The sequence below is a fragment of the Myotis yumanensis genome, unplaced genomic scaffold (assembly GCF_028538775.1).
Source record: "Myotis yumanensis isolate MYYU_CA2020_CCGP unplaced genomic scaffold, mMyoYum1.0.hap1 SCAF_1, whole genome shotgun sequence".
In the NCBI taxonomy this organism is placed as follows: Eukaryota; Metazoa; Chordata; class Mammalia; order Chiroptera; family Vespertilionidae; genus Myotis; species Myotis yumanensis.
Genome location: NW_027223752.1, coordinates 236,377,217 through 236,394,900, shown reverse-complemented (window position 1 = coordinate 236,394,900; position 17,684 = coordinate 236,377,217). Strand labels below are relative to the sequence as shown.

Sequence of the window (17,684 nt, the reverse complement as noted above, 5' to 3'; positions counted from 1 at the left end):
GGCCCGACAACGCCCCCTCGGCGGCTCGGGCCCGCCCCCCGGCTTCCGGTATCGTCACTTCCGCCGGGGGGTGTGGCCGCGGCGCGCATGCGCGGGGCAGCGCAGAAACGAATTCTGCGCCGGGAAGCGAGGCAGGCGGGCGGCGGCGGCTGCGCTGGGCTGGCGGGCGGCCGCGGCGCTCCCACGTGCTCCCCGCGGCCGGTTGAAACCGTTGGCGGACGCCGGCTGAGAGGTGAGGGGCGGCGGCGCAGGTCCGACCTGGGAAGCGGGGCGCAGAGAGTGAGGGGGCGGCGCGGCCGTGCCTGCGCTTTCCCCGTCGGGGTCCCTGTCCGCCAGGGAGGAGGCCGTCCCTTCGGACCTGGTTCGTGCCCCGGGAGGTGGAGGGAGTCCTGGGCTTAGAACGACCGGCTCCTCCCGGTTTTAAAGCCGGATCCCTCTCTGCTCTGGGCAAAGCAGGCGTTGCCCCCGCTGGACTGGGCTCAGGCTGGGGACAGGCTGCTGTCTTCCCGGGGTCGGGGAGCTCGGTCCAGAGGGGCGGCCTCAGGCCGGGTGGTGGGGAGCCGGGACCTCGGGTCAGAACCACAGCGTGTGGATCCAGGTTCGCCACCCACTGCACGCGTGACCCGCTGCGAGTTACTAACCTCTTTGTGCCTCGGTGCTCTCGTCTGTCAAAAGGGAATAATGCGAAACTAGCTCCGAGGACTGCTGTGCGGGGCACACGAGCGCAAACGGGGGAAGCGCTGTGGCAGGCAGGGCTTGGGACCTACGGTCTCAGCAGGTGTCAGGATGTCCTACAGCCCCTACGGCTGGGGAGGCCGGTAGGGAAGGAGGTGGAGGGTGAGTATTTGCAAGGCTGACTTCCCTGCAGAGAGGGGCCACGTGGGGCTCGTTCACGCAGCTCTCCCACAGCCCCCCGTGTCCAGCATAGAGCCGGACAGGTAGGAGACCTCCACGGACAGTTACCACACCAGTGAAGGGATGCTGCTTCAGGCCGTACTGGCGATGTAGTGTGTGTGTGTGTGTGTGTGTGTAGGGGGGGCTGGGAGCTGGCTTCTCCCCGCCTCAGTTTGCTCACCTGTGGAGTGGAGATGGGTGTACCTACCTACCTGTGGGTTTTTTGCAGAGAGCAAGGGAGAGGTCCTGCGTGGATGCACCCCCCATTCGGGGGTTTAGGCAGGACGGTGGACAGTACCTACTCCAGCGATTCTCAACCTGTGGGTCGTGACCCCTTCGGAGGTCGAATGACCCTTTCACAGGGGTCACCTAAGACCATCGGAAAACACACATATAATTACATATTTTTGTGATTAATCACTATGCTTTATGTTCAATTTGTAACAATGAAAATACATCCTGCATATCAGATATTTACATTACAATTCATAACAGTAGCAACATTACAGTTATGAAGTAGCAACGAAATTAATTTTATGGTTTGGGGGTCACCACAACATGAGGAACTGTATTAAAGGGTTGAGGCATTAGGAAGGTTGAGAACCACTGACCTACTCAGTGGACAGCTCATGCTCGTCTGGCCTTCCCTTGCACCATCCCCATGGTTTCTTGGAATTCTACTTCTGAAAGGGGCTCAGGATGGTCTCGTTGGCCTGACCCCTTGTTTCACAGTTAGGAGAACTTGCAAGTTCAGGGGAACATGACCAGCTGAGGTCACAGTGCTTGTGGGGACTGCTGAGGTTGCCAGCCTGGCCTGTCACAGGGCTCTTTTGGTGGTGGCAGTGGCGGTGGGGTTTAGGTCTGTGTGTATGTGTGTGAGAGAACCCTATATAATAAAAGCCTAATATGCTAAGTGTCCAGTCGTGTAGTCAGCTGTTCAACCAACCAAAGTGTAATATGCTAATGATATGCTAAGGCCGCTCAACCACTCGCTATGACGTGCACTGACCACCAGAGGACAGGCACTCCAACCAGTAGGTTAGCTTGCTGCTGGGATGATCGGGAATAAGCAAGGCGCAAGGTGGGCCGGACACGCCCTGTAGCCCTTTCATGGTCCCTCCCTGGCTGGCCAACCTCCCGAGTCCCTCCCCAGCCCCTATTGTGCACCAGTGGGGCCCCTCAACCTGGCCTGCGCCTTCTCACAATCTGGGCTGAGGGGACCACCCCCCCCCCCCCCCCCCCCCGCACGAATTTCATGCACTGGGCCTCTAGTGTTTTAAGAATAGTAACTGTCATTTTTGTAAAAATGTAGAGTGGGAGGAGGTTAAAAATCACCACAAATCCAATCCCAGAATGAAACCTGTTATCAGGGTACAGGGTGGTAGAGTAGCCCCAGTGGGGTGGGGAGTGAACTTATGAAGAAAGATGGGGGGATTGAGGTCATCTTAAAGAAGTATGGGTTTAGGTGGGGACTGGGTGTGACAGCATTGATGTGCAAATCAAATCCTACCATTGGGGAAGGAGGAGTCTTTCATAGCTGGTATCTTATTTCATTTTCTGCACAATGCTCGTAAGATTTTATAGGTAAGCAGATTCAAGTTAGCGTGCCTTGAGGTCATTTAGGTTTTGATGGGCAGGTGCGGGCTGCAGCCCAGATCAGTCCAGGCCCAGTTCAACAGGACATGGCTGCATGTTGATAAGTTCCTGACAGCCCCAGCCCCTGGCAGATGCTGTCTCTGCCCCTCAATTTGGCACCATTTCCCCACCCCTGTCCTCCTCCCTGTGACGGGGTAGTTTGCTCAGTCCTCATATTTAAGATCTAAGACTTAGGGTCCTTGTATTTTAAAGGGGAAGGTCGTTTGTAGAGCCTCTGAGTTTGAGGGGATGAGGGTCTCAAGATCCCAGATGCCAAGGGATGGCCAAGGACATGACAAGTCATGGCGGAGAGGCAGACAGGCGTCTCCAGGCAGATCACAGCCGCCCTGAGTCTGGGTGGTGATGCTGTTGTGATCATAGATGGGAAATGGCTTTGTGGAGAGCTAATGGCTGTGTTCGTCATTCATCACCCTTTTCTCAGATCACAGCACGTGATGAGAACTCAGTAAATTGCCCAGTCAGACGAATAGACTGCAGAAGCTCACAAGAGGACCTGGTCCACATTTTTTTCTGGGGAGGGGGGAGGGGACCTGGGTGTGTGTGTATCCCAGTGCACAGTTGGCCTTCAGTAAATTCTGCTGAGCTGACTTACAGCGACATCTGGGGCGAGGACCCGCATGTGCGCAGCCAGTCCACAACCTTGCGTCCTACTTGCCCTTCTCTAGAAGGAAGGACACAGCATCTGTCTCTGTGGCTGGATTGGGACCCAGCCTTGGGCAGGCGAGGAGCCAGGGAAGGAAAGGCGGGCTCTGGTGGAGGTTCAGCCCCGCAGAGAATGCCATCTTTTCACACTTGGGGCCACACACTGCCGTGTTTGACATCCGAGCCCCGCAGACGGTGTCCCAGCGTCTTCCTGCAGCATACTTTCAGCTCCCCTCATTTCTGTTACAAATTTACCATTTCTGTTTAATTGTTTAAATTTCTCCAACATTTACTTAGTCTTGTGAAATGTTAATGAGTTTAATTTTTTGTTTTAGGCAATGCTTGCTATCTTCCGTTGGAGGGACTGACTTTTCACATGGTGTACTTTTGTAAGTGTGTCGCATTTGCTCTTCTGAGATTGTTTCGCCTACACTGAGCCTTGGCCCCTTCCTGGCTTTCGGCTTGCTGTTCCTTGCAGCCCGCCCCCCACACAGACACACAAGTGCTTCCTGCATAAGTGACAGGTCTTTCCCCCGGGGGCTGGGTGGGCGTGAGGCCTGATCAAGGTGACCCTCAGCTGGTGCTGGGATGTCCTCTGGGCCCTGAATAAGTGAGGGGTAAGGTCCTCACAGGCCTCATTTATCTCCTTAGCAAGCAGGTGGCCACAGTGTTCCCCTTTCATATCAAGAGTGAAAACGCAGCCAAGGTTCTGACTCACTGTGCAAGCCCCGCGTTCGGCCTGTGAAGGAAAAGGAGCACATCTCCAGCCGTGGGCATTAGCCGTACAGACTGAGGGAAGAGGTTGGGGTATTTTTTGGTGGACATGTGATCAGCCTAATCCCCTCCTGACTGATGTTTACACTGCGTGTGGCTCATCCCCAGAGGAGTTTTGCACAGATACTCCCAGCATCTTTTTTGTCAACATCACTGGCTTCTTTCCGTCCAGCCGGTTTGCTTCCCCCTGTCCTGCCCAGGCCTTTAACTCCGGACCTTCCGTGATGACAGACCGAGCTTCCTAATGTGATCGCACACTTACCGAAGCCCCCTCCCTCCTCCCCTCCCCTGCAATCAGAAAACAGGAGACTTCAGCAGGGAAGGCCCGAAGGCTCTTGGCCGTAGCTTCACTCTGAGGAGTATTTTTCATTGTTGAGTTTCATTATGAAAGAACTTACACATGTTCAGCAGATACGTGGCTTATCACTCTGCTCCTGCCTTGTATGGACAATGGCCATCTGTTTCTCGGTGCCGAGTTGCTGGTTTGCCCTTGTTCTTGAACCAGAGTGCCCTCCAGACTACTGACTTGATTAGGTGGTGCTGGCTCTTGCTCCAGCCCTTGTTCTCCCTGAGGGGCAGGCGGCATCCGTCTGAGCATCCGTCTGAGCATCCGTCTGCCTGTGCAGAGTGCTAAGCTTGGAGGGAGCTGCGTCACAGCCATGATGCCAGCTCCCCAGGCTGGCAGATGTGTCACACGTCTTCACCACAACCAGGTGAGAAGATGGTGTGGCCGCTGCACATCCTAGAGCAGACAGCCGTGTTGCTTTCCTCTGGATTCGGTGCCAGGCTGTAGCTGACCACATGCCCTCCCTTGCTCACTGACCCGGATGGCGAGCTGAGGAGGGGGACCCGGGACCAGGGCCTGCATTTTCGTGTAGCCAGTCAGGCTCGCTGATGTCCGCAGTGCCAGGAAGAGCCAGAGGCCTCCATGAGAGATCAGCTGGGCCTTTGTCAAGCCTGGAGCTGCAGCCAGGATGTACATTTCCACTCGGCTGAGCGGGCGTGAGCAGTTCCGGTCTCTGCTCAGGAGTCACCTGGGCAGTGACCAGGGCGGTAGAGGAGCGTGATGCAGGCGTGAGCAGATTCTGCGAACCAGCAGGTGCTCCTTGGTGCTGAGGATTTGGGGAGAAGTCTTACCCTGAAGCAAATTGCACCCATTTACTTGATCCTTGCCTTAATTTTCATAGTGAGCAAGGAAGTGCCGGGTTCAGCAGTTCCCAATCATTTAGCTGTGTAGCTTGGATAGAAAACAACAGTCCTCTCACATGGAAAGTTGCTGGGACGGTCACACTTGCAGATGGGGGTGTGTTTTGGAGCACAGTGGCAGCGCCATGAATTTTTAAATGGTTATGTATCTGTACCGGCACAGGTCATGCTGACACAGTGCTGGGACACCCGCGTCTGTGACTGCCCTCCAGTGGTCCAGTGCCCAGCAGTTAGGGCAGCTGCAGGTTCCATTTCTCTATCGATCCCACAAGGAGCCACAGAAGGAGCCCCCCCCCGCCCCCCGTCCACTCAGCCTGAGGGCACACCCTCCTGTATTAACACTGAGGATGCATAGCAGTGCCGACGGGAATGTTTGTGTGCCCTGTAGAAATCATTTGTAGGTGTCTTCTCTGCTCTCTAAAGCTCCCTCCCCTCCCTTCCCCTCATTCTGCTCTTCCTGGATTTGGGGACCTGAGATAATTTGCAGTGCACACCTAAGTGTGAGAGAGGGAAGGAGGGATGGAGGGAGAGAGAAAGAAAGTTACTAGAAAATGTAAGATATTTTACTTAATGCCCCCAAAACTTCATCCTTAGAGGCAGCTGCCAAGTTTAAATCCTGATTCTACTGCTGTGTGACCTTGGGCAAGTTACTTAATCTCTCTGCTTCAATACCTCATGTAAAGTGTGAGCAATAGTTTTTCCCTCACAGGGGTGCTGTGAAGATTCATTAAATTAATATGTGCAAAGCTCTTAGAGGGCCCAGCACATGGTGTGCACGCACTCATCTTAGCCCTTAGTATCACTGTTAATTATAATTTTGCTTACATGGTGGTAGAGTTATATATAGATTGTTAATCAACTTTGATTTGTTATTTGTAGTTATTTTCATGTGAAATTATGGTTGAAAAGTTAGCTGTATGATCATTTATTGGGAATAAAAGTTCAGATTATAATGATAATTACCTTTTTTTCCCCTTTCCTTTTAATCTTTTTAGGACAAGATTTAAAGCCTATCTTGGATAGAGAATATTTAATCATTTAGCTAAAAATGGTATTTTTTACATGCAATGCATGTGGTGAATCAGTGAAGAAAATACAGGTGGAAAAGCATGTGGCTGTCTGCAGGAACTGCGAGTGCCTTTCCTGCATTGACTGCGGTAAAGATTTCTGGTAAGTTCCGAGTAACCCCTGCATCCATAGTAAAGGCCCAGGCCAGTGTTGGAAGCACTCTTTCCACAAAGCTTTAAAAAATAGAAGCATGCCTAAGCTGGTGTTGCTCAGTGGATAGAGCGTCAGCCTGTGGACTGAATGGTCCCAGGTTCCATTCCGATCAAGGGCACATGCCCGGGTTGCTGGTTCGATCCCCAGTAGGGGGCATGCAGGAGGCAGCCAAACAATGATTCTCTCTCATCATTGATGTTTCTATCTCTCCCTCCCTCTCCCTTCCTCTCTGAAATCAATAAAAAGTTTTTAAAAAAAAATTAAAATAGCCGAAACCGGTTTGGCTCAGTGGATAGAGCATCGGCTTGCGGACTGGAGGGTCCCGGGTTCGATTCCGGTCAAGGGCATGTGCCTGGGTTTCGGGCACATCCCCAGTGGGAGATGTGCAGGAGGCAGCTGATCGATGTTCCTCTGTCATCGATGTTTCTGGCTCTATCTCTCTCCCTTCCTCTCTGTGGAAAATCAATAAAATATATTTTTTAAAAAAATACTAAAAAAAATAAAAATATTTATTTATTGAAATATAATCCTATCTAATAATAGACAAACAGGGTAATTGACCATACCTTCGCTACGCCTCCCATTGGATAATCAGCATGATATGCAAATTAACCGCCAACAAAGATGGCGGTTAATTTGCATATGAAGGCTCCACGCAGCAGAGCGAAGATGGAAGATGGAAGGTGGCTCCAGCCGGAGTGAAGGCCTGGGTCCCGGGTGCAGAGGAAAACCGGTGCTGGTAGCCAGGAGAAGGGAAGGCCTATTGCACGAATCTCTTCGTGCAACAGGCCTCTAGTTGACATATAACATTACATTAGTTTCAGTTGTACAACATTATGATTCAGTATTCCTGTTGTTTAAAACATGTATGGAAAGTTTGGTGGTGGGTTTCCTATTGAACAGTGTGGAGCTGGGAAATGTGTTTCTGCAGCAGGATGTGAGCACAGTAAGTGAAGTAGGTGGAGGTGTGCGCAGTGGGCTGGCGTGGACTGCCAAAGGCAGGAGCAGTGTGCTGAGAATGCACCTAACGGTGGGACCTCTGTCACCTCACAGGGGCGAGGACTACAAAAACCATGTGAAATGCATAAGCGAAGACCAGAAGTACGGCGGCAAAGGTTACGAAGGGAAAGCCCACAAAGGCGATATCAAACAGCAGGCGTGGGTGCAGGTACGTTCCGAGTCGTCCAGTAGTCTCAGCTGACGCCTTCCACTTTTCTTTGGAAGCCTAAGAAACGAAGAATAAATGCCTCACCCATGCCGACAAGACCCAGAAACAGCATGTCTTAGCTAGACTAAGGGTCGTGTTGACATCTTAATAAGGCTTCCAGCCCATGAACCGTTCTATTTGTTTGTGTCTTCTTTCTTCCAGCAGTGTTTTGTAGTTTTAACTCGGTAAGTATTACATACATTCCTGGTTTAAGTTCTTAGCTTCCTTTTCAGATTGTCTGTTTGTAGAAATGCAACTTGATATTTGAGTGCAGTTCTGCTGAATTTGTTTATTGGTTCTAAAGGTGCTTTTTGAAGAATCTGTAGGGTGTTCCACATGTAAGACCATGTTGGCTGAGAACAGAGATAATTTCACTGCTTTCCAACTAGGATGCCTTTTATTTCGTCTTCTCGCCTACTTGCTCTGGCCAGGACTTCCAATGCTATATTGAATTTATAAGAATAGACATTAATACAAAATTGGGACTTGACATGTGGATTCTGTAGCCCTGGCTACATGAAACGTATGTCAGTTATTTATTATCTTTGTTTTGTCTTTCTTTTTTGTAGAAAGTTAATGAATTAATAAAAAGACCCAATGTCAGCCCCAAAGTGAGAGAACTTTTAGAGCAAATTAGTGGGTTTGACAACATTCCCAGGAAAAAGGCAAAATTTCAGGTATGTATTTGATATGGCTTCCCTGACTGGGGATATGGGCCCATCAGGGACAGCTGTGTTTACCTGTCCAATGGGATTTTCCCCCCCTTTTTTTCCTTATAGAACTGGATGAAGAACAGTTTAAAAGTTCATAATGAATTGATTCTGGAGCAGGTGTGGAATATCTTTTCTGAAGCTTCCAGCAATGTAAGTCAGACCTAATTTTAGATTTGTCGCGTGGCAGACATGCTTACTAATAATGCGGTGGGAATGTCTTATTTTTGGAGGTCAAGACAGCCTTCTTTTTCAGAGAGCCTCTTGGGCCTTCATTTATGGGAAAGAATAACTCAATGCCTTGCAGAGAAGAGTTCCTTATTGTGCATGGAAAGATATTTCATCCCCATGTTTGACAATGGTAGCAGCTAACCTGGAACGGTTTGCTTAGAAAGCAGGCAGTGGACGTATCGGGAAGAACAGGAGCTCTGGGTGTCTGGCAGACCTGGATTGAATCCCTGCTGCTCTCTGCCATATTTTTGTTCTTGGGCACGTTACTTGTCTTGTGAGCCTCAGTTTCCTTTTCTTTAAAAAGTGGATCATATTCATTCATTCATTCATTCATTCAGTACTTATGAGTGCCTGATCTGTGCCAGGCCGTGAACAAAACTGAACTAGCTCAGGTGGCGATAGTGCTGTGCAGGAAGATAAGCAGGTGAGGACGGAGTGCCTAGGTGGTCTTCTAGGTAAGGGGAGAGGGGTCACCAGGGCCCTTACCTGCTGTGGTTTTAAAGTAGATGAGACTACAAAAGCACCCACCTGTGCCCACTTTTCAGCGGGCACTCGATAAGCACCATCTCTTCCCTTCCAGTGGAGGGAGAATTTTTTGGAGCTTACATCCCACTCAGAGAGTTATATCTTTAATAGTTTTGTTAAGTATGGAACGCTTCATGAATTTGCGTGTCCTCCTTGTGCAGGGGCCATGCCAATCTCTGTATTGTTCCAAGCTTAGTATATGTGCTGCTGGAGTGAGCTCATCAGTAGTTTAAAAAACAACAGTCTGGCTGGTCTTTTCTTTTGGTCACATTGTAAGGAGTTGATTCGCTTTCTATAGAGAGAATAGTTTAGGCAGCAAACTGAGATAAAAATGAAAGTTTATCTTGGTAGTATATCTAGCATTTGCCTCAAAATACACAAATTGGGCCTTTGAAACCTTATGACCAATCACTGAATTGGCCTGTATGTGGCACCTATTTTTTAAAGGTTATTGCCATTATTTTTACTAAGAATCAAAGATTTGAAATGACTTAGTTCAATTGTAGTTTTTAAAAAGTTCTTTTGAAGCTGTGAACATATTAGGAATTAATAGTCAGTAAGCAGCTCGTGGTAACCTGGTAAAAAGCTTATTATTGGTTTGCCTGTGTTCCATGAACTTCACCGCACATCCCAGTGTTTGGTGCAAAACGAGCGGTCCTGAGGCACTATTCATTCATGCCTGCAATTTTATTGCTCCCTTTACTCTGTGCTGGGCATTAGGTTGGCGGCTTTCTCTTCTACATGATACTTTTTATACCCAGCACAATGCACACCAGTCACTGGATACAGCTGTAATCAGTCCTGCCCTCATGCAGCTGTGTTCTTGTGGGGGAGACAGACAACTATATGTGTGGGGTTTTGCTATAACACCAGGTTGTGAAAAGCACTAGGAAGAAATAGAAGACAGGAAGAGGGGCAGAGAGCAAAGCAGGGTGCTCTGTCAGGTAAGAGCCAGTGAGGTGGTGCTGAGGAGACCACACTGGAGGAGAGCCTGGAATGAAGGAGAGAGAAGATGGGGAATGGATTGACCAGTCACTGTTGTGTGGCTGCAGGCGGGTGGCTGTGTGCCTCCTGCCTCCCCCCTCTTCCCTCTGTGGGTTGGGGTGTGGGGGGAAAGCACCAGCTAGAGACTTGGTCTGAACTGGGCAGATGGCCGGCTGAGATCTGGGGCCCTTGGTGATGATGATAATAACCGATACGCAGTATGAACACAGTTACAGGGCAGGAAGGAAGCTTCTTTGCCCCCTTCCTCCTGAGTCTGTACCTGAACTCATTCTCTGCTCCTTGCCCCCCACTCCGTGTGCCTGGACGACTTTCTTTCTCTGAACTGCTACCGAGAAAACCCCGATTTAGTTACCACTCTTCTGCCAGAGGGTGAGCATGGGTGTCAGAGGGAGGCATGACTTTGTATTGTACTTGAGTTAAAGCCAGTCCTTTATTTGGTCTGTCTTGGGGGACAGTAGCTCCGTTCTTGTGACCTAGACTCCGGAGGGTGAAGACTGGAGGTGACTTGTCAAGTAAACTGGCTGGTAACTCACCGATGGAACTTGGGCCCGGTCTGCGGACTCATAAGTCTCGGGATTTCCCGGAGCTGCTGCCACTGGCCCTCTCCCTGCCTGACAGGCCCCTTAGGGTCGCGGCCGTTCAGTAGGTAGCTCTGCACCAGCTCGTGGGCAGGGCTGGCGTAGAGATTTCTGCGTGAGTCACGGAGTGCGGCAGGCAGTGGGACTAGCTGTGCTGACGTTATTTTAAAAAATAGGATCCAGCCCTAGCCGGTTGGGCTCAGTGGCTAGAGCGTCAGCCTGCGGACTGAAGGGTCCTGGGTTTGATTCCCAGTCAAGGCACATGGCCAGGTTGTAGGCTTGATCTCCAGTGTGGGGTGTGCAGGAGGCAGCTGATCAATGATTCTCTCTCATCATTGATGTTTCTATCTCTCCCTCTCCCTTCCCCTCTGAAATCAACAAAAAGCTTTAAAAAAAAAATTAAAATAGCCGAAACCGGTTTGGCTCAGTGGATAGAGCATTGGCCTGCGGACTGGAGGGTCCCGGGTTCGATTCCAGTCAAGGGCATGTGCCTTGGTTGCGGGCATATCCCCAGTGGGGGATGTGCAGGAGGCAGCTGATCGATGTTTCTCTCTCATTGATGTTTCTGGCTCTATCTCTCTCCCTTCCTCTCTGTGGAAAATCAATAAAATATATTTTAAAAAAATTAAAATATGAAATATGATCCATGTGCTGATTTGAATAAGGGATGCAGTGAGTGCGAGGTTCTCCCCACCCCAGCGCATGTTGTTAGTTTTCCGTGACTCCTTAGCCGCCATCCTTTACTGCCCAGGCGTCCCTGACTTCCTCTCGGGACTCACCTAGTCTGAATGACGGTTCGATTAGGCCTCTGTGTAGCACTGGTCGTTTACAAAGCCTTTCTCGTGCATTGGCTGGTGCGCTGAGCATGCCCTGCACTGAGCGCATGACATTTCTTATTTTATTTGTACGTGAACAGTGTGAGGAAGGGTTCCTGCCTTTCATTGTACAGACGAGGAGACGGGTCTGGAGCAGGTAAATAACTTGCCCTGAGTCACCTGGTAATTGACAAGAGCTGGAACTTGAACCCAGGCCTGCAGGTACCTAAACCTAGTTTCTGCCCCACGTGAGCACTCACCTTCATTGGAAAGAAAGGTGAATTGTGAGCCATAATTAAAGGTCTGGCGGAAGTGATTTAAGGATTCTTTCCTTTTCCAGTGGGACGAAATGCCTGTTAAATGCAGAGAGGGGGCCCCAGCTGGTTTGGCTCAGTGGATGGAGCATTGGCTGTATACCAAAGGAACCCCGGTTTGATTCCGGTCAAGGGCACATGCCCGGGGTGCAGACTTGGCCTCTAGTAGGGGACGCGCAGGGGGCAGCCGATTAATGATTCTCTCTCACCATTGATGTTTCTATCTCTCACTCTCCCTTCCTCTGAAATCAATAAAAATATTTTAAAAAATATATAAATAAAATGTTTTAAAAATGCAGAGGGGGTGTGGGCTGGGGGAGTTCTTCTCATTTTGTGTATTTACTATATTTTAACTGTGGGGGGTCACAGTTCTAAAATGGTAAGTAAGAAAGACACTTTCCTTGGAACAGTGTTCAGTAGATACATGTAGGTTGTGAACAGGGGTGTGTGGAACGAATACTTATGTGTTTCTTGTTTTGCTTCATAAAAAGGAACCAGCCAATAAAGGGCAAGAGCAAAAGCCACTCAACCAAGTGGCAAAGCCACCTGCGGAAATGACCACCACGGTGGCACCTTCCAAAGCCAATGACACCACGCAAGGACAAGCAGAGACAAAGAAGAACAAGAGAGAGAGGAAGGAAGAGCGGCAGAAGAAAAGGAAAAAAGAAAAGAAAGAACTAAAACTGGAAAACCACCAAGAGAAAACCAAGAGTCAGAAGTCTAAAAAGCGCAAAATGAGGCCTGAGGCCGAGCAGGAGGCGGGAGGGGTGGGTGCCCCCGAGGCCACCGGCCCCGCAGGGAACAAGAGGCAGGGTCCGAGGAGCAAGGGCGAGTGTGGAGTGAATGGAGATGCGAACAAGGAAGAGACAAACATGGGAAAAAGGAAGCGGAAGCTTTCCGAAGGTGTGTGGCGAATGCTGTAGGGCTTGTTAAAATGTTCATGCTCTGAGTTTGGGGTATATAAAATCTGTTAGATCTTGCTTTTGGAACCAAGTAATGCAAAGAGCATAAGCTTTGGGGTCAGGGCAACCTGGGCTGAGTCCAGGCAAGTGGCCTCACCTCTCAACTCCCAGTTTCCCCCACTTTCCCCCCACTGTCCAGGAGGAGAAACCCCACAGGCTGGGTTGCTTGGGGGATGAGCAAGGTGATGGAAGGGGATGGCCATGGAGGATGCATTAAGTGTAGAAGATGTCAGGAATGCAAAATCTCTATTTTTTTTAAAATCTCTGTTTAGTTGAAGCATATTCTAAGAAGAAAAAGATTAAGTTCCCAGGACTGCCTGCAGGCGGAGAACCAGAAAACCGTGAAGCTCCTGCAAAAGGTATCACTTGTGTCATTTGGAAAGCTCTGCCCTCTGGGGTGGGAGGAGGAGGTGAGCAAAGTTCTCTAGGGCGGGAGTGACTCCAAAGTAACCCCCGAGGACTGTGAGTCACTCCTACAGTGTGTCTGTCCCCTTGAAGGATTAAGGGGAAAGCAGTCTGGATTGGAAATATGCATTATCTTTGGAACTTAAACCCGCGTGCTTTCCAAGTCCCGGTCCCCTTCCTGTCCTCCAGCCAGACCTGGCTGTTCCCCTCTTGTCTCTGGGTCTGTCCCTGGTGCCTCCTTGCTTGGGCTCCATGCCACCCCGCTCCCTCGGCTGGCGTGTGTCCTTGTCAGAATCCAGTCCCTGGCCTTGCCTCTTCAGGCTGCCTCCTCCACACAGCTGCTCCCGTTCCTCGGGCCCGAAGCTGCCCCCGGGGTCCTGCCAGTTAGGAGATCCAAGGACTCATGGGAAGCGAGGCTTTATTGATGGAGGTTCAGTGACTGCCCACGTTGGGTTAGATCTCTTAGCTTGGAACTCACCCCCCAACTTTAATTTTTTAAAGGGTTTACTTTGAGGTGATTATAGATTCACATGAAGGCTTTGGATCTTGTCGCCCACGTGTAGTGATATTGTGGCGGTCCCCTCTCGTTCAGGGTTCAGCTCCTTTCGCTCACCTCTGTGTTGCTCACTGTGCTCGGCCCCACGATCTCCATGGATGCTTAGTGAATCTTGCTGAGGTCCTTCGAAGCAACGCTTATCTTTTTACAGGAATTTGTAGTGGGGATGGTGTTTATGTTGCCTGGTTACCCTGCTCACTCTGAGAACAAGAACGGTGAAGGGAAGCGGTGCTTCTAGGCTACTGTGATTGGACAGGCCGAGTGCCTGCTCCACAGTGTTACGGTACCCTGCCCACTCAGGATTCATTCATTTCCCGGCAGCAAGTAGATGTTGCAGAAATCATTTCCTTTCCCTTCTGGTAGTACAACAAAACATGCATGTTATTCTTTGTATTGTAGGTAAATTCAATTGGAAGGGGACTATTAAAGCAGTCCTGAAGCAGGCCCCTGACAATGAAATAGCGGTCAAAAAGCTAAGGAAAAAGGTATGCACACGAACCTAGGTACACCAGCTGGGGAGAATCGGTTCTTTATTTTAAAACACCTCAAGTGCTGTGAATGTGTGTGTGTCTCATTTACGATGCCCTGGTAACCCGTCTGGCCTCGTGGGGAGGGAAGGGGGCTGACTCCCACCCCTCCTCAGCCGGCGCAGTGCGTGCGTGATTTTGAAATGATTATTCTAGATAGTTTGCGACCCTTTATTCCAGAGCAATGCTTTCTTCTCTGGTTTTTAGTTTTTTATCGACATCTGACCCACATGCAGCCAGGTGCTCACATTCACATGTGCTGCTGCACCGATTTCACAAGCACAACCCTGTGTGGCCAGCACCTGGGTTTCTTTTATTTCTTACTGTCGTCCTACTTCTGGGTTAAAGGACATTTTAGGTAAATTTTCAGGACAATGACCCTTATTTGACAGTCGCTCTCCTTTGCGAAGGTTTTAGCTCAGTATTACGCGGTGACGAATGAACACCACAGGTCTGAAGAGGAGCTCCTGGCCATCTTCAACAAGAAGGTCAGCAAGAACCCTGCCTTCAAGTTACTCAAGGACAAGGTCAAACTTCTGAAGTGAACATTTTTGTATTTAATAGAGTCCATTCTGTTGATTTCTTCCTTTCACTGCTGTTTGTAAAACATGTAATAAATAATAACAACTCAAATTTTGTTTTCTTATAAGAAAAATATATATTTTTGGTAGATCTTTTATGAGAAAATAAACTATATTGTCCTTAATCCTCCAGTAGCCTCGGTGCCTGCAGTTCTTCGGTGTTACCCTCTTGTCCTTGAAACCCTTCTCCATCACAAGGATGAAGGAGATAATCCCAGAATGCTCCTGGGTGGGTCTGCATTGTCTTTAGGGAGAGGACAGACCACCCAGGCAGGCGCAGTGACGTGTCATGGAAGGGTGTGTACAGTTGTAGTGTTCGCCCAGAAAGGGAGTGAGGCCTTCCGCCCGGGGCGGGGACAGAGGGCGTTAGGTTAAGGCCCCTGGATTGATTCTTGAAAGGTCTTTCTTACCTACTTGCTGTATTGGGGCATCTTTCTCTTCCTGCCTCTCCACCCACCCACTTTCCCCCGCAGACTCCCCCACACCCACGGGGGAGGCAGTGGGCAGTAACGGGCTCAGAGCAGGGCTCCCCGGTACTACGGTGAGACACAACCGTGAGCCTGGCTTTGGGTCTTAGCCAGCAGCCTCTCTTGGGCTGGTGACATAGCCTCCTTGAGCCTCAGGGTTTTTGTCTGTTCGGCTGCCTTCCTGAGGTAATAGAGTGGAATTAGAGTGATGTGCACAAGCACGTACGTAGGAGGTGTCTGAAATGTCCCCTCCTCATGCATGAGGTGCGCACAGACCGCGGTTTACCTCGGACGGCGGCGCTGGCTGCAGGGAGGCCCTTCCCCCGGACACCTCGCTTTTCCAGCACGTGGCTCTCCAAGTGCCTGGGCTGCAGCAAGAGGAGCTGCAATGACCGGGCAGAGTGGCAGCTTCATGCAGAAATCCACTTCCGTTCTGAGTCAATCCTCCTGTTTCCAGTTCACGTGTAGCCATTTCTCAGGACACTGGTCCAGTCATATAGTCCATTTTCTGAATGTAAACTTTCTACTGAAGTATACATACAGAAATGGGTAAAAACCTAAATGGACAACTCAGAAAGGCACACACCCGTGCCAAATCTAAGACATGGGCTATCTGTAGCCCAATGGCAACCATGTCCTCACCATGTCAGCATGAACTATATGTGAACTAGAGGCCCGATGCACGAAATTCATGCACGGGGGGCAGGGGGGGGTCCCCTCAGCCCAGCCTTCACCCTCTAATCCAGGACCTCCTCGGGGGATATCTGACTGCCAGGATGGAGCCTAAACCGGTAGTCGGACATCCCTCTCTCAATGCTGGACTCCTGGTTCCTAATCACTCATCTGCCTGCCTGATTGCCCCTCACTGCCCTCCCCGCCCCCCCCCCCCCCCCCGCCAGCCAGGTTGCCCCCAACTGCCCCCTCCCTGCCAGCCTGGTCGCTCCTAACTACCCGCCCTGCTGGCCTAGTCACCCCTCACTGCCCCCTTGCCAGCCTAATTGCCCCCAACTCCCCCCCCCGCCCGCTGGCCTGGTCACCCCCAACTGCACCCCCCTGGCGGCCTGGTTGCCCCTAACTGCCCCCCCTCCCGTCGGCCTGGTCGCCTCTTACTGTCCCCTGTGCCGGCCTGGTTGCCCCAACTGACCCCCCTGCCAGCCTGGTTGTAGGTAGCCATCTTGTGAGGGCATGAGGGTTAATTTGCATATTGCCTCTTTATTATATAGGATGGTGTCATAGAGCCTGTGCCCTTTGTGTCTGGCTTCCTTCTCTCAGCGTTCCCCACGTTGCATTGGTGCTGTCTTTGAACTGAACAGCACGTCTCCCTCTACTGCTGATGAGATGCTGGGCTGTCTCCAGGGTGGCTGGGTTTCTGATGAAATGGGCATCTTCGGTCTCCTGGTCCGCATATGCTCTCATTTCTGCTGAGTGCATGCCTACGCCTGGAACTGCTCAGTCATCGGGGGTGTCCGGCTTTGACAGACCCAGCCACACGGTTTCCCAGTGCTTTTACCCATTTGCACTGCTGCCCTCTGTGTAGGAGGGTGGATGGGGTTTATGTTGCCCCCAAATGTACTGAAAGTTAATATTCCTCAAATTTCCATCTCTGTATCTCTCAAGGAAGTTCTGTTTTTTTGAAACTGTCAAGCAAACTTAATCACCGGGGCTTTGCACTAGATTATACAACTGGAAAATGGTACCTCCAGGTTTTCTCAGCAGATTTCAGTCTCAAGTGATGCTAAAAATAAATCGGAATAGCAGCTCCCCCGGCATCTTCTTACTCTACCATGTCCTTAACCCCCTTATCATTGGATTTGTGAGCTCCTGTAATTTGGGCTTGGAGCATCCTGTGCTGGTTACAAAGCAGCGAAGGCTCCTGGGAGAGCGGCTGCTGGTGAATGAGCAGCTTTGTTTGAGTGCAGAGGCTCCCGCAGCTACTTTTTGCTATGGGATCCAGGCGAGCTTTAATTTATTCCCTTTGATAGAAGTGATCAAGCTGTCCCTGTGGGAGTGCAAGCTGTAACTGCTGAGTAAATACATATGTCAGAGTTGAGAGGTCAACACTGCTTGGAAGGCGAGGCCTTTGGCCACAGAGCAGTACTGTGAGCTGCCGAAATCCTACTTTTGCCACTCTGCCCACCTGGTGACCCCAGGCCGACTCCCCGGAGGCCGGTGGTAGTGTCAGCTCTCCGGCTGCTTCCCCACAGCACTGCTCTTGGGAGCTGCCGGCAAGTGTGCATCAGGCACTAATGGAAACCTGACAGGACGGCCCTGCTCCAACCAAGGGCATCCCGAGCGGAGACATTTCATGGCTAACTGAAGCGGCACTCTCTCCTCCAGGTTTCGGGGAAGTTAAGGTAATAGAATTGGGGTTTCTGCATAAAAGTTACACCTCTTGGCACTTGTTACTA

The 17,684-nt window shown here is 50.5% G+C and overlaps 1 protein-coding gene and 1 non-coding gene across 3 annotated transcripts; one reads left to right on the top strand and one right to left on the bottom strand.

The window, feature by feature from the left end:
* Positions 1-122: 122 nt before the first annotated feature.
* On the top strand, positions 123-14,941 carry LYAR (Ly1 antibody reactive). 2 transcript variants are annotated; one of them, XM_070399450.1, is made up of 10 exons: positions 123-232; positions 3,528-3,581; positions 6,168-6,342; positions 7,447-7,561; positions 8,170-8,277; positions 8,380-8,463; positions 12,270-12,681; positions 13,013-13,099; positions 14,101-14,186; positions 14,639-14,941. In XM_070399450.1, exons 3-10 carry the CDS (start codon positions 6,221-6,223, stop codon positions 14,771-14,773), a joined length of 1,149 nt encoding a protein of 382 aa, XP_070255551.1. In that variant the 5' UTR covers positions 123-232; positions 3,528-3,581; positions 6,168-6,220; the 3' UTR covers positions 14,774-14,941. The 2 variants fall into 2 exon arrangements, with proteins under 2 accessions (XP_070255551.1, XP_070255560.1); XM_070399459.1 differs by lacking the exon at positions 3,528-3,581.
* On the bottom strand, positions 9,183-9,286 carry LOC139000218 (U6 spliceosomal RNA). Its single transcript, XR_011469548.1, has one exon. It is a non-coding gene; the product is annotated as a U6 spliceosomal RNA (small nuclear RNA).
* Positions 14,942-17,684: the final 2,743 nt, after the last annotated feature.

Bases quoted from the DNA above. Each gene is read 5' to 3' on its own strand.
- LYAR (XM_070399459.1), top strand. From the start codon at position 6,221: ATGGTATTTTTTACATGCAATGCATGTGGTGAATCAGTGAAGAAAATA. The intron at 8,278-8,379 runs GTATGTATTTGA...TTTTCCTTATAG, and splicing joins GGAAAAAGGCAAAATTTCAG to AACTGGATGAAGAACAGTTT. The intron at 8,464-12,269 runs GTAAGTCAGACC...CTTCATAAAAAG, and splicing joins TTTCTGAAGCTTCCAGCAAT to GAACCAGCCAATAAAGGGCA.